At 41.7% G+C, this 16,103-nt stretch overlaps 1 protein-coding gene, 1 long non-coding RNA gene and 1 other non-coding gene across 4 annotated transcripts; 2 read left to right on the top strand and 1 right to left on the bottom strand.

The window, feature by feature from the left end:
• Positions 1–506: 506 nt before the first annotated feature.
• On the top strand, positions 507–13,221 carry zfr (zinc finger RNA binding protein). 2 transcript variants are annotated; one of them, XM_058635803.1, is made up of 20 exons: positions 507–615; positions 797–878; positions 1,963–2,242; positions 2,425–2,557; positions 2,644–2,862; positions 3,604–3,869; positions 4,009–4,227; positions 4,390–4,702; positions 4,823–5,016; positions 5,096–5,215; positions 5,433–5,578; positions 5,682–5,847; positions 6,528–6,754; positions 6,929–7,079; positions 7,193–7,334; positions 9,293–9,390; positions 10,248–10,343; positions 10,714–10,825; positions 11,062–11,159; positions 12,157–13,221. In XM_058635803.1, the coding sequence occupies exons 1-20, from the start codon at positions 579–581 to the stop codon at positions 12,337–12,339; spliced, it is 3,282 nt and encodes a 1,093-aa protein (XP_058491786.1). In that variant the 5' UTR covers positions 507–578; the 3' UTR covers positions 12,340–13,221. The 2 variants fall into 2 exon arrangements, with proteins under 2 accessions (XP_058491786.1, XP_058491787.1); XM_058635804.1 differs by lacking the exons at positions 9,293–9,390; positions 10,714–10,825; positions 11,062–11,159; positions 12,157–13,221.
• Positions 13,222–14,179: 958 nt separating this feature from the next.
• Positions 14,180–14,293, bottom strand: LOC131464732 (U5 spliceosomal RNA). The gene has a single exon (XR_009241231.1). It is a non-coding gene; the product is annotated as a U5 spliceosomal RNA (small nuclear RNA).
• Positions 14,294–14,804: 511 nt separating this feature from the next.
• Positions 14,805–15,550, top strand: LOC131464445 (uncharacterized). Its single transcript, XR_009241177.1, has 3 exons — positions 14,805–14,871; positions 14,947–15,075; positions 15,231–15,550. It is a non-coding gene; the product is annotated as an uncharacterized LOC131464445 (long non-coding RNA).
• Positions 15,551–16,103: the final 553 nt, after the last annotated feature.

The raw sequence follows: 16,103 nt of genomic DNA, 5'->3' as shown, positions 1-16,103 counted from the left end.
TATGTAAGCTGTTTGTGAAATATTTTGGTTTTACATAACACAACGAAAACATATGCTAATATGTTTGTAGTTAGTTAGTTATTACAAATTAAAGGTTTACTGTTGACAGTGTAATGTATACTGCACATTGTATTGGTCTGGGTTGTCTAAATTCTAAGTCTAATTCTAATTAGTATTATTATTAGTAGTAGTAGTTGTTGTAGATTTGAGTAATAAAGACACAAATGGACCATAGCTCAATTTATATTATATATATGTATATATATATATATATATATATATATATATATGTATATATATATATATATATATAAAATGTTTTAAATTGCGGTATTTAATTTTTTCAGTCTCCTCATGTGCGTTCAATATTGTTTGCTCAAGGACTATTAAGCAAACAATCCAACGACGAACAACTTTGATCGTGGACCGGACCAGTGCACGAACCCGGACCCGGACCGCACCCTGACGTCCCCTCTTTGATGGTTTTCACGCATGCGCCGCGGTGTCATTTCCGGGTGCGACATGTAATATAAATAGGCTGGTGAAGATCTCTGGCGTCGGTATAACATACGAAACCAATGATTCCTATATGTCCTGTAGTCTCCTTCACCTATGGTAAGTATCGTTTCAGACGTGGAGGATATTTGACACTCACGTGAAATCAGTGTAAAAAGCGTTTACGTGACATTACATCGGCGAGAATAGTGTGTAGTCCTTGGACAGCGCACTGTAGCTTGCTGTTAGCGCTTAGCTTAGCTTGTTCTCCTGTGTGTGTGTGTGTGTGTGTCCTCTGCAGTGCCCAGCCGGCTTGGTGAAGATGCCAAAATGGCCACCGGCAATTATTTTGGATTTACCCATGGCGCTGCCGCCCAGTACAGGTGAGATGACTCTGGTGTTTGACAGCGTGTCGTGTCGTCGCGTTTACTGAGCTCACACGTTAGCTTAGCTTAGCTTAGTGTGTGTGTGTGTGTGTTGTTCAGGTATATGCAGACTGTCTCCATTGTTCAGGCGGGGGGAGGGGGCGCTTATCCCTCTGCTGCGGCAGTTGGACGGAAGCTGCCGTCCAGACTGTGCACGGCACTGCGTCAGTGAAGCTCACAGGCTGCGTGTGTTCAAGTTGTTCACCAGAATGAACGGCGGGGGTTCGTTAAAGCGAGTGATGCTGCGTTACATGGAGAGAGAGATAAACACTCTGGGGTCTGACCCAGGGTAGGACTCAGGTTTCTACATCTCAATCTAGGAAAGACAGACCTGTGGGAAGTGTCCTGCATCGGCTCTCTAAAGATCACTGGAAAATAGCCACTCCAAAAGCATAAAGTACAATAGTCTATTCTAATTTGACACTCATGGCTGTCTATTCCAGTCAATTGGAGAGACCATAAATTGTGTCAGTCCAAAAGACAGCCAAGAGGTAGTGACTATCCAAAAGTCTTAGGCCACCATTAGATTTGTTGTTTTAGCGCAAACAAGGGTCAAGTATTTATTTTGACCCGTCTATAAAGAGCACGACCCTGGCTCTCTTAAACCTGGAGTGGAACCCTAATTAATGTTACTGGTAAAACCACTTTTGTTTGATAACCGTAGACTGCTCATTTAATCGGTTTTAATATTCTTCTTATCTGATAGCCAGTATTGGTATTGTTTGAAAGCTCAAAATAACTATCTGGATATTGGACTGCTTTTAAAACATTTAAAAATCATTAAATACACATTTATTATTATCATTATTGTCACAATTAGAAGTGAAGTCAAAATTCCCTTGGCACAAGCCGTGGTAGTTTTGGCCTCAAAACAGTTGAAATATTAGAGGGATTTGATTGTTGTGATTATTTAGTAAACAAACTCAGTACAGTGATGGGAGTTTGACTAATTAGCTTATGGTGGTGACCTTTTATTGGGAAACACAACAACAGCAGCAGCAGCTATCCTTTGATAATTCTCTCCTTTGTGTCACCCCACTAGTCATCAGCCAGCTGCTGGGGTAGCATACACACATCCCACCACAGTGGCCAGTTACACCGTGCATCAAGCACCTGTGGCGGCACACACGGTAGCAGCAGCCTATGCTCCCACTGCAGCCACAGTAGCTGTGGCTAGGCCTGCTCCTGTTGCTGTGGCAGCTGCTACTGCTGCAGCGTACGGAGGATACCAACCTACCCACACTGCAACTGATTATGGCTACCCTCAGCGCCAGCCGGAAGTCCCTCCACCCCCACCACCGGTCACCTCGCAGAACTACCAGGTACACTTGATTTCTTCACAGATGAGACATTTTTAGGGTTGACTGGGCAAGGGTGGTGCCAGATTATGTACTCAACCTAATTATTACTGTTATTAGGGGTCCTATGTCAACTGAGACCCCTTGAAGCAAAGTGCTGACCACAATGCCCAAAGACTTGAACCACTCTCTGTTTTACTTTGCAGGATACCTACTCCTATGTCCGCTCCACTGCTCCAGCTGTCGCCTATGACAGTAAGCAGTATTACCAGCAGCCCACTGCTACAGCAGCGGTTGCTGCTGCACAGCCCAGTGTGGCAGATTCCTATTACCAGACAGGTATACTATATTTATGCCCAACATGGGCACACAGTTTTGTCAGATTTTTTTTTTGTCTTCATCAAAGTTGTTTTTATGTTTCCTAGCACCTAAACCAGGATATAGCCAGGGCGTAACATCATACACCCAGAGCCAGCAGGCGCGACAAGTGACGGTGATAAAGCCTGCTGCTCCCAGTCCAGCATCATCCACTTTTTCTATCTACCCCGTAACATCCACTGTCCAGCCTGTCGCTGCTGCAGCCTCCGTGGTCCCCTCTTACTCTCAAAGTCCAACCTACAGCACGAATGCCGTCACCTACTCTGGTAAGTTTGATACTGCGGTGTTGGATTTTTGAAATGCTGTTTGCAGTTTGTGTACAAGTTTGACTTCCTCAGCCAACCCTGATAATCATTGTATGAAATACTTGCTAAAGGATTACTCTCAGTCTCTAGCTCTCGCTGTTTTTTCAGCCAACTCTAAATGTGAATATGCTGATAAAGCTGTCATCAATGCCTGCAATATTTTTTATAATTGAGTGTGTGTTTTTCTTACAATATAGTTCTCTGATTTATCAGTTTCATAAATGAGTATTCTTTATAGGCCTGCAACTCACAATTGTTTTTCACAATCCATTAATCTGTTAATTATCTTATCGATTAACTGATTAAATGTCGGTTGTTGTTTCCCAGACCAGGTGTTTTTAAATGTCTGGTTTTGTTCACAAACCAAAATTATTCAGTTTAAATGATTTCTTTCTTATTGAGCAAAGGAATCGGAAATATTCACGCTTAAGAAGCTGCAAAATCTGTGAGATTGTTATTAAAAAAGCAAACGATCAGTCGATTATCCATATAGTCGATGTTTAATTTAGTATAAATTGATCAATAGTGGATTAATTGTTGCAGCCCTAATTTTTTTGGTTTTCCCTTCTTTACCAAAGAAACGGGGAAAAAAAGCAAAGTAAATCATGATGTATGTATATATGCGTATATTGGCATTTTCATGAAACGGCTGTGTATACTGTTTTATCAGCTGGTCTAAAATACAGCTTGAATTCTTCATAGGAACCTCGTACTCTGGCTATGAAGCAGCCGTTTACTCTGCAGCCTCCAGCTACTACCACCAGCAGCAGCAGCAGCAGCAGCAGCACCAGCAGCAGCAGCAGCAGAAGCAGGCAGTGGCAGCTGTGGCGGCAACAGCAGCATGGACGGGCAACACCTTCACAAAAAAACCCACCTTTCAAAATAAACCGCTTCGGCCCAAGCAACCACCCAAACCCCCCCAGATCCACTATTGCGATGTCTGTAAGATCAGCTGTGCTGGTCCACAAGTGAGTTCTCTGCATTAAGTGCATGACCACAGCATTATAAATGTTTAAAAAAAAAAAAAGACAGATGAACCAACTTTGAGATGACTGTGTAGTTAACAATTAGTTGTGAAACTAATATTCCTCCCTCTGAATTTGATAGACGTACAAGGAGCATCTGGAAGGGCAGAAGCACAAGAAGAAGGAAGCGGCTCTGAAGGTTTCCCAGAGCAGCAACAACAGCAGCAGCAGCAGTAGCAGCAGTGGTGGAGGTGCATTGGCCCGCAGTGCTCAGAACCAGCTCCGCTGTGAACTCTGTGATGTTTCCTGCACTGGTGCTGATGCCTATGCTGCCCACATCCGTGGAGCCAAGCACCAGAAGGTATGAGTGGGCTTTTATCAGTCAGGGGCTACAGGTCAAGCCAAGGCTTGTATTGTCTTATTTGTATTTGTAGGTCTGGTCACATTGAAGCCTTTTTCTCTGTGGAGCTCCCTACAGGTGTACACAGACACCAGCATAAACATTCATTTTATCACCCCCCAGGTGGTGAAGCTCCATACCAAACTTGGGAAGCCTATTCCGTCGACTGAGCCCAGTATGGTCACCCAGACATCATCGTCCACCACGGCTGCAGCCAGTAAGACCTCCACAGTCACCCTGAGCAGCACCAGCAGCTCTCTGTGTTCGGCTGCCTCCTCCTCTGCTGCCGCCAGCTCCAGTCCTCCATACCTGAAGCCGGTCAACATGGTCAGCAGTGGTGTTGCAGGTCTCAAGAACACATTAACCAACAACCACTCTGCTGCCAACTCCGCCTCGGCTGGGAAGAAACTCAACACTCCCAAGATTAATTTTGTTGGTTAGTAAATTGTTGTCTGTTTTTAGTTGTAGTGAAGTATCGTAAAACAATAGGTAGTAGAGTAGATAAAAAAAAAAGTCAACACTGTCTAAAATGACCCTTAAAATTTCTGAAACACAGGTGGCAATAAGTTGCAGACCACAGTAAATATTGAGGAGTCGAGAGCGGAGGTCAAAATGGACGCTTCTAAGCCTGCAGCGCCCTCTACAGGTGTTCAAGACCCCAAGACTGACGTGTCAGATTCTCTGTCCACATCTGCCCTGGCTGCACTGCAGAGTGACGTCCAGCCTGTCGGTCATGACTATGTGGAGGAAGTAAGTTTTGACCAAACTCTGCGTTGACTTGAACCAAGCTACACTTACGGCGCAGAAGAGTAATTGAATTTGTGCGTAGGTCCGAAACGATGAAGGCAAAGTCATCCGCTTCCACTGCAAGCTGTGTGAATGTAGCTTCAACGACCCCAATGCAAAGGAAATGCATCTCAAAGGTCGACGGCATCGTCTGCAGTACAAGGTCTGTAACTTGTTCCTGAAAAGTCGACACTTTCTGTAAATGAAAGACTTTTGTATTCACTTGTGTTTTTATACATGTAATAAAGATAATATAACGTTACCTAAAAATATCAATTATTTAAAAGCCATTCCACGCCTTAGTTTTTATTGCATGTTTTTAATGAGGCGTCCCAGTCCAGGAAACACGGTGTTTAACATTAAACTCTTATGTGTTGTAGAAAAAGGTGAACCCAGAGCTGCAGGTAGAGGTGAAGCCCAGCATCCGAGCTCGGAAGATTCAGGAAGAAAAGATGAGAAAGCAAATGCAGAAGGAGGAATACTGGAGAAGAAGAGAGGAAGAGGAGCGCTGGAGGATGGAGATGAGGTATAGTCACTCCTTAATGCATGTCAAGAAGAGATACTTCATGTATTCTTGGTTGTGTGGCAGAAGTCGAAGATGAAGATGGGACTGTGATTTTTATTTTCAGGCGTTACGAAGAAGACATGTACTGGAGACGTATGGAGGAGGAGCAGCACCACTGGGACGAGCGTCGTCGTCTGCCAGATGGAGCTTATCCACAGGGACCTCCTGGTCCTCCTGGTCTACTTGGAGTGAGGCCTGGCATGCCTGGTCTGCAGCCTCAGGGCCCTGTGGTATGTTTGTCACTTGATTGGTTAGATAGTGGAAATGAAATCAAAGCCTGCAGGAATGTTTGCTGTAGTTAGTCATGGACAGACATAAAGTATAAACTGTTCACTTAAACCACCTTCAAATATGTGATGCAATAATAAATTAACTTGATGTTTGTTTTTAGGGAAGCAACCATTATTATATGTGATTCATTTGCATATTTTAATAATTGAAAGGATTGATTGGTGAGAACATTTTTTTTTTTCAGCTTCTTAAAAGTGAATATTTCCTGGTTTCTTTGCTCCATATAACAAAGAAATCATTGCGACTGAATATTTATGGTTTGTAGACAATACAAGACATTTGAGAACATCATCTTTTTTAGAAAATTGAGAAAATAATGGCCAGATTAATAGTAAATTCCAGTGTTTAAATAAAGAGTCATTTTGCAGCAGGGGTGTTGGTCAGCATTCAGCAGGCAGTGGTCTACAATTAAAACCAGGAAAGCTTGGGTTTCCCGTTGCCTCATGTGTCCTGCTATAGTTTTATTCATCTCGTAAAGGTTTAAAAGTAACATTAGAGACGAGAAGCTGGGAATGTCATGAGACGATGTTTTGTGTTTGTATAAATTGAATGTTCTATCAGCATGATTTGAACGTCATGGCCCGTCTGAGTCGTAGTTGTGTACCTCTGTGTCCTTCAGCCCCCGCGTCGTCCTGATTCTTCAGACGATCGATACGTCATGACGAAGCACGCAGCCATCTACCCGTCGGAGGATGAGCTCCAGTCCATCCAGAAGATCGTATCTATTACAGAACGGGCCCTCAAACTGGTCTCAGACATAATTACAGACCAGGACAAGGACAAAGACAAGGACAAGGACAAGGCCAGTGAAGAGGATAAAGACAAGAAGGAATCCTGTAAAGACAGGTGGGATCTTTGGGCTGCTGACTGACACTGAATGCACTAACTCGTATAAGGCAGACGGTGGCAGTTTTCTCTCAGCCGAGGACCTTATTTATCAGACGAAGGCAGTGGCTGTTAACCAGTGATAAACACAGATGATGCAGTTTGAACCTCTTTTCTCCCCTTGTTGCTGTGTAGAGCCCTGAAAGGAGTGATGAGGGTTGGAGTCCTGGCTAAAGGCTTGCTCCTGCGTGGGGACAAAAACGTCAACCTGGTTTTGCTCTGCTCAGAAAAGCCCACCAAGAGCCTGCTTACCCGCATCGTGGAGCACCTCCCTAAACAACTAACCGTACTGTCTTTACAGATGTTACACGTTTCCACTTTGACATCGCTATAATCTTTAGAACTAAAGCAGTTTAAAATCCCGGTGTTTTGTTTTTAAATCTTCACACTTTCTTTCAGATCGTAACACCAGAGAAATACGAGGTCAAGGGCTCGATCCAGGAGGCAGCCATCATCCTGACGTCCTGTACCGAGCCAAAGATGCAAGTGACGATCACGCTGACTTCCCCCATTATCAGAGAGGAGAGCGGCCGGGATGGAGGTTGGAATCCCATCACAGCCCTTTTCCCATTGCACTTCTTTACTTGTCTTTCTGCTCTCTCTTCTATGAAATCAGTCTCAATACGTTGGTTGACACCCTGAAGAGCACTGTCCTGCTGGCGCTGCACAATGATTATCATGTTGGCCTTTAAATCCAATCCCTCTGGCAACTTGCACTTCGTACGTGATTCATTTTGATTTGTCAAAATCAGAAATGACGAGGCAACTGAGGAAGTGCAAGCTCATGTTTGTGGACATCAGCTGTCGGGTTGTTCGGCTCAGTCTGTGACCTGTAGAAATGTCATACTTCACTTCACTTAAACAGCGTCCAATCATTACATTGGATTGTTCCTTTTCAATTAAACATTATATTTAGATAATATTGGAACTTTTTTCACCCTCAACAAATTGAATCATCCTGTGCAGCAGATAATTTTAGTGCCAGCAGTATTGCTCTTGTGCTTTGTGCTCTGTAACTCTTACCTCTCAAATGCTCTCTTTATCCTTTGAAACCAGCATGATCAGTGTTTGCATTGTGTTAAGTCTAGTTATTCCCAGGTGAGATTCTATTTTGTTTCCTGTGTTCCGGGGTATTCTGTTTCCATTTTAACTGTTGGGAGACATGCATTACACTTATCTATTCTCCAAATTTTCAACGGTCTTTCCTGCAGAAGGTGAATGAAACGGGCAACAGGAGACCCTTCCTTCCATTCCTCCAATTGAAATTTGGACTTAGTTATTGATATTATTGATTTGACCTGAGGCAGAGGAAACTGGATGTTATGTTCCCACAGGAAACAAATCTTCCTTTTGTGTTCTGGTGAACACTCACCGTACCGAGGTCCACTGTTCTGAAGTGCTCCCCTGAGTTGATTTTTTTTTTTTTTCTTTCTTTTTTCTTTGCACACGTAGGACTCACAATTGGGCTCAATGATAGATGTTAAGACGTCTGAAGCTTTTCTATTTCTGTTACTGGAAAGATGAGCACAGATCATTTCAAATGTGACACTGTGAATATGTGCATTAATGACTTTGAAATCTGATTATTTCAAATGATTCTTAGGGGAGTATTGTTTAGAGTTCAGGTAAGATGGCTGCCTGAGGAATCTGTGGTTGGACCTGTGTGCAGCTGCTGGTATATAATGATTGTTGGGCTCTTATTCCAACCCACTGGTTTTAGGTATGCATGCAGTGATAGCCTAACCCCTTTGTTTGCTGTAAGTTCTCATGTTTGTTTTCTCTTCTTTAGCACCCATTGCTTCCTCCTCCTTTTTATTTATTTTTTTATAAGTAAATTAGTGGTGATCTTCCTCAGTCAGCACAGACTCTTTTTCTTTCAACACAAAAAGAGAGAAAGGAAAACAATGCCAGTACATTGTCTCCCATTTGAGGTTTAGTAAGGCCCAACAGCTTCGGAAGGATTTTTGACCAAGGTTGTCTCACATCCCAAAAACTTTGCCACACCTACTATTGCCACGCCACTTTTTATCAGGTCACTCTGACGATTAGCCCTCTGCACAGAAGCCGCCCCTCTGTTTTAAAAAAATAAAACAAAAAAAAAACCGACTAAAATGTCAAAGACTTTAGTAATAGTCAAGGTAATGATAAGCTTTACAATTTTACCTGATAAAATGGTTTTGGCTTCCAAACAGTTAAGTGTTATTTAGCTCAGACTGCTGCTTTACAAACACACAGAGTCAGAAAACTCTTAGACATTAGAATGAGTTACTCGTGTCTACTCACTCTGGGCAGTGTGTTGATTTCTAGCTTTATTTTTTTAATGCCACAATCTTTTTATTTTATTTTTTTACAATCATGAAATGGGCGACCAATTGGTGGTTGTCATAGGAACAAAGAACATTGGTATGTGTGGCATTGTGTTTGTTCTCTGCCAGCCTCACTGACCTGGTCAAACACCCATTCCCCATCACCATGTTGACACTTCAAATCCATTTTTAGATGTAACCTCGGGTTTGGTGAAAGACCCAGCGGACGTCTTGGAAAGGCAAAAATGCCTTGACGCTCTGGCTGCTCTGCGCCACGCTAAGTGGTTCCAGGTTCGGAACATCATTTTACTTTCTTATTGTAGCCTTATGAGATGCATTCTTTCTTATTTGTTTCTTCTTTTATTTGTGTTCCACATTTGGTTTTCATTTTATAATGAGGAAAAAGAACAACAACTATTTAAAGTATAAAAAGAAAAGGAAAAAAAAAACATATTCAAGGATGCCACTTGCAACAATCTGGTCAATGTCCATCACATGTGTTGATTATAAATCTGAGATTATTTCAAGCTCTTATGGAACAAAAGTTATTTCATCAAGAACTGGCATCCTTGTATTCTCTTTTTTCAAGTACTATGATTCCATGTAATTCCATAAGGCTGCACAAACACTTTGCACATAGTTGTGCCATCAAGAAGTGCTTTCATGTTCGACATTTGTATTGTTTTTATATTCTGTATAATTTTGTAGAATGGGGAGTGAGAGAAAGAGGAGCATCTGTGTAGTTTCCTGTGATCCTGCTACCTGAGCAGAAGCACATGCAAAGTAGCACGGATGTCCTTTGCTCTTTCAGTCCCTGTACTCTCCTCTCAGGTGGACTCTTGTACTTTGAAGTACCTGTTTGTGAGATACTTGGATAAACCTGGGCTCAGGGTTTAGAAGATGGCAAGAAACGTCCTCATTTCTTGTGCATCTTGCAAACTTTGAGCTCCCTTACTAACGATGAGGTACAAGACTACTGGGAATGGCAGCTGATTGCAAAATTGTACACACTTCAAACCGTACTCAAGCTTCCATTATGCACAGTAGTGTTTGGACCTCTATAACAGAGCTGCTTTTACTCGTTTAGTCCATTGTCTTGTCTTGCTTGGTTGGTTGCACCGTAAACCTAACTTTTATTACACCAAAAGGCTAGAGCTAACGGACTTCAGTCATGTGTGATCATCATCCGAATCCTGCGAGACCTCTGTCAACGAGTCCCTACGTGGTCGTCCTTTCCAGGATGGGTGAGTGTTGTTGTTGTTGTTGTTGTTGTTGTTGTTTTTAAACTGTTGACCCTCAGATCTGATCACGTCACACCAACTTTAGGTCGTCTTCAAGCCTTGCATCCAATTTACAAAGAAACGGTGGAGGTGGTTTGAGGGATGACACACACACACACACTCACACACACTGTGTTTTATATGGTTGAACATTTGTCTCAACATTAGCAGAATGACGCTGTTGTCTCTCTTCTTTTCCTCGTTAGTTAGTTCTTCCTGTGCAGAACAGGTGGATATTACTGGGCGGAGAGTGAACATACACACGACAGCTCATTTATAATGGTGTAATGTGTTTAGTTTACAGGGACTTACAGATGTGCGTTTGTGTGTCCAGGCCATGGAGCTGCTGGTAGAGAAGGCCATCAGCAGCGCCTCCGCCCCGCTCAGCCCAGGCGACGCACTGAGACGGATCTTTGAATGTATTTCCTCTGGGATTTTACTCCCCGGTAAGTCTCTGTAATAATGTAACTGTGATGTTAGCGGTGTTAATATGCATCAGTGAGTCAGATGTTGCTACGAGTTAGCTGAGCTGCGTTTGTTTCCCTGTACCCAACATGCAGCTGTTACCATGGCTACCATCTTTCCCTGTCTATAGACCTGTGTGTTGTAAATCACACACACGACCACAAGAGGGCGACCTGATGAAGAATGAGTGACCTGATGATGTGTTGTGTTTGAACAGGTGGGCCAGGATTGGTCGATCCATGTGAGAAGAAACCCGTGGACACTCTGGTGCCCATGGAGGAGCAACAGAGGGAGGACATCACCTCAAGTGCCCAAGTACAAGCTCTTAAATGAGACATTCTAGAACGTTAAAGAACTATGAGTCTGAGTGAGATGCAAGGGAATGGGTTTGATTTGAATTCTGGAAAATGAGCTGGAGATGGTGCTGGTCAGGCGCCTTCAAGTAGGACTACGACTACATTTATGCTTTAAAACCACGTTTTCAAGCTTCATCAATTTGCACCCAAACAGATGTGGATTTGCACTCCTCTGCGTCCACACTAATACACCTGAAAATACACATCACATGATCATTCACACTAATACACCTGAAATTACACATCACATGATCATTCACACTAATACACCTGAAAATACACATCACATGATCATTCACACTAATACACCTGAAATTACACATCACATGATCATTCACACTAATACACCTGAAATTACACATCACATGATCATTCACACTAATACACCTGAAAATACACATCACATGATCATTCACACCAATACACCTGAAATTACACATCACATGATCATTCACACCAATACACCTGAAATTACACATCACATGATCATTCACACTAATACACCTGAAATTACACATCACATGATCATTCACACTAATACACCTGAAAATACACGTCACATGATCATTCACGCTTTATTGACCATGTGAGTGCACATGCAGGGAATTTGACGTGTGTGTTGGTGGGTGGGTGTGGCTCATGCTGAAGTGTTTGTTTTGATATATCATGATCTAATAAGCTCATCTGTAATTTAATGTTGAATGTAATACATTTAATAATGCAGTCATTATTTGTCTTGTAATATAAAATACTGCTAACAAATATTTAGTGTTATATTCTGTCAGTTTAATTTTAGTTTCCTCGCATAGATCCATAGAAAGTGTAAATATATGTCGACATGTATCCAAACTAAAAGTGCTCCTGAGTTTTCATAAACATGAAGGCAGTGAGTCATTCAGCTGGATCGCCCTCTGCTGGTGGCTGACTGTATCTGCTCTGTGTCTGTGTCCCCACAGTTTGCGCTGAGGCTGCTGGCGTTCCGTCAGATCCACAAAGTTCTGGGCATGGACCCTCTGCCACAGATGAACCCGCGCTTCAACATCCGCAACAGCCGCAAGCGTCGCCGGGACAACAGCGACGGGACGGACAGCTTTGAGGGCGAAGGCAAAAAAGACAAGAAAGATTACGACAGTTTGTAAGCTTCTGTGTTCATAACATACTAAAGTCATAAGTTGTTGTTGTATGCACTGTCTCTTTTCTGTTTTATAAGCTACAAATGTTTCTGTTTAACTGCAGCTTCATTTGCTGTTACACAAACAAGAGAACATGTCAGTGTACTGTTTTAGTTGTAGACTTGTTTTTCTTTTAGGCTACAGTCACAGATGATGATGATGATGATGATGATGATGAGCTTGTGCCACTGCTTCCCTCTCACCTGTGTTCATGTTTCAGTTGAAGGTGAAATGACTTAGCATCAGATTTAAAGCTTCATTCACAGGTGTTTGCTATCGTGTTGTTGTTTCTGTTCAATAATGACTGTACTTAACGCACGTGATGTTGATGCTGTGCTCGTGTTTCCTGATGCTAAAGACAAAATAGAAAAGTGGAAAAAAAACATTGAAGTCGTTGGGGTTCGTCCTCTGGGGAACATGCTAAAATATGATAAAGATTATGTGGGGCATTGCACAACACTTGAAGAACTGTAACTGTTGTTAGGTCTTTGTTTGTAGTGACGTCGTCCGCCCTCTGTGTCGTTTAGTCTTTTTATTTTCATATATATAAGAAAGTATTTGTATATTCATTAGATGAAAATGCTTTGATTTGTGGAAAACATGGCCATGTTCATGACGCGTACAGTTTTTGGCTTTTAAAATGTATAATGTTCCTAAGGATCTGTATTGGCTTGCTTGCCTTTTTAATTTGTTTAGGTACTAATTTAAATTGACTATTTGAAAATGCAAAGAAAAGCAGGTTATTGTCAGTGGAAGGAATCACTAGGAGATCCTGTTGTGAATGACTGCTGTGCTCTGAGTTCTGCTTTAACATTTCCATTAGTAGAATAAATACATTTCCAGATTGAAGGACTGTGTCTTTGTTTTCTCTCATGGTGAACGACTGAGGCTGAGGACAGTGTGGAGCCTCAGAAACGATGGATCATTACCAGGCCTGAGCCATGAAAACTGACTTCTTCAACTTTCACTCACGAGCATTAATGTTTCAATATTCACACGAATATGCTGAAGCCCATTTCTGCCACTGTGATGAAAGAAAGATCCTGAGATTCATTATAATGACTTAGTATCTCAAAATAATGACTTAGTATCTCATTATAATGATTTAGTATCTGAAAATAATGACTTAGTATCTCATTATGATTTAGTATCTGAAAAAGACTTAGTATCTCAAAATAATGACTTAGTATCTCAAAATAATGACTTGGTATCTCGTAATGATTTAGTATCTGAAAATAATGACTTAGTATGTCATTATAATGATTTATTATCTGAAAATAATGACTTAGTATGTCATTATAATGATTTAGTATCTGAAAATAATGACTTAGGCTGATGTCTTGATTCCTCATATGTGCCAAAGCAACAGAAGCAAGTTGGTGAGACAAGGCTTAACAGACCTACATGGATCCCATCGCTGAAGGCGACTTTAGACGTGAATGAATCACGTCATTTCAGACTCTACTGTCAAGAGAAAGCAACAAAGGAAACAGCTCTGGTGCAGATGAAGCTCAAGTTGCTTTTCCTTCATTGACCAACAGCTACAAACATGTGCTAAACAGCACGGATACAGATCCATGCACCAAATACTGAGTCATGCTTTTGCGACACACAAATGGGCTTCCGTACATTTATATGTCAGTAATAGAAATACTTACTTTCTGACTGAGCACTAGAACAGGAAGTCACGTGGTGTAAGGCTCACGTGCACGATCACTGCTCCGTGTCAGGATAATAAACTCACATCAACACTAGAGTCACTGAGAAGTTTATTTAGTGAGATTTTTAACTTTGCACACAGAGAGAAAGCCCCGCGTTAACAGGGCATCAAAAAATTGAGTTATACTCTTATTGCTCCTCTCCACGGAAATCTTTAGTAAAAGGCGAAAGATTTTTACGATCTGAAGAGAAACAAGAGTGATCTACTGTTCACCTGTTACCGCGGACCAAGCCATTCTCTGTCACACCTTCTTCACTTACGGTCCACTTTACAACACTTTACGTCAAACATTGTTTTTACATTCACGACACGACAATATTCACTCTTTAATCACAACAAGTCACTCAAATATTCACTCTTTAATCACAACAAGTCACAACGACACGTTTCATAAACACATGCAAACGTTTAGCAACACACCACCACGTCAGCGCTATGCATTGTGGGATATGTGCAACCTTGACCACGCCCCTTTTCGTGAAAACTCACTTCTATGACAATAAGAGTCAATTATGTTGTTACTTTTAAACGAGAGAGTTCAATATTTAGATGTAACCACACAAACATTCACAAAAACGGCGAGAGTGCTAACCACTTCACCACCGTGTGGCCCGACATACAGTATATATAATATAATATATAAATAGCTGGTTCCAAGCTGCTGGATGGCACACTGCGTCACATATATAGAGTCTTTTCCTAGAAGTGCAGAGGAAGTAAGACTATTCTGTGACTTTGTTTCAGTTGCCATTTGAACTGCGCAGCACAAGGACAGAGAGGTGAGTGTTGCTGTGATTATAATGATAATATATGATCATATATGATGATTTAGTGTGTGTGTGTGTGTGTCTCAGAATGACTGAGGTCCAGTAAAAGAATGATTATGTGAAGAAAGACATGGACGGAGCAAAGTTTAGGATCCGTGTGAGGTCTATGGAGCAAAAGATTCTCTTCGGTGGTGAAGGTGGAGCCTCAAAGACAAAGTAAGAGACAGTGTATCCAGTACAGTATTTAAGTATCACAAGCCATTTTCTGATATAACATGTTTATGAAGTACTTTTACTGTGGAACACCTAATGGTGTGTGTGTGTGTGTGTGTGTGTGTGTGTGTGTGTGTGCGTGCGTGTGCGCGTGATAGTGTGGAGAAAGACATGGACAGAGCAGAGTCTCCAGGACCCAGCGGTGTGGTTATGAAGACTGATGAGTCTATGGGAGCACGTCTGTTCTTCCGTCTATTCTTCCATTCATGGTTAATTCAAATTCATGGGTTCATCAAACGTATGAACGTTATGAACAGCTCTGCAGTCTGAAGTCTGTTAAAACATCGATAATCAGTTTGGAATTCAATGTTAATGAGCGACGAATAAATCACTGAAACCTGCTTTGTCGTGTTTTTTTCACATTATTCACATTTGTGCCGCTGTGACGTCACTCTGGCTTTTTATGGCCTTTTTACAAATATGGAACTCTATGAATTAAAAATATTAAATATAAAGATCTATAAAAGTCCATGTCTCGAGGTGTTCTGTGGACACTCATTTACTTTTGTGCTCAATGGGAAAATTGTTTGAGTATTTGTTGTTGCAGTACCACGAGTGGCCACATGGAGCATGCGCAGTAGTGTTAATGTGGCGTCGCAATATGATAACTTCCTGCCAGCTTCAATGTGATCGTGAAACCTTTGTTATTTGGAGCTTTTATTTTGAAGTACATCTGGTTAATCAATGATCGCCAGTCTGACAGACTGCTGCTTCATCATCCTCATCCTCATCCTCATCATCAGCATCATCTGTAGCTGTGAGAGAACGTTTGTAAACTGTGTTTGTTTCTTGACTTGATTTAGTTTTTGTGAATGTTTGTGTGGTTACATCTAAATATTGCACTCTCTCGTTTAAAAGTAACAACATAATTGACTCTTATTGTCATAGAAGTGAGTTTTCACGAAAAGGGGCGTGGTCAAGGTTGCACATATCCCACAATGCATAGCGCTGACGTGGTGGTGTGTTGCTAA

The sequence above is a fragment of the Solea solea genome, chromosome 8 (genome assembly GCF_958295425.1).
Source record: "Solea solea chromosome 8, fSolSol10.1, whole genome shotgun sequence".
NCBI lineage: Eukaryota > Metazoa > Chordata > Actinopteri > Pleuronectiformes > Soleidae > Solea > Solea solea.
This window is presented reverse-complemented; position numbering and strand designations above follow the sequence as displayed.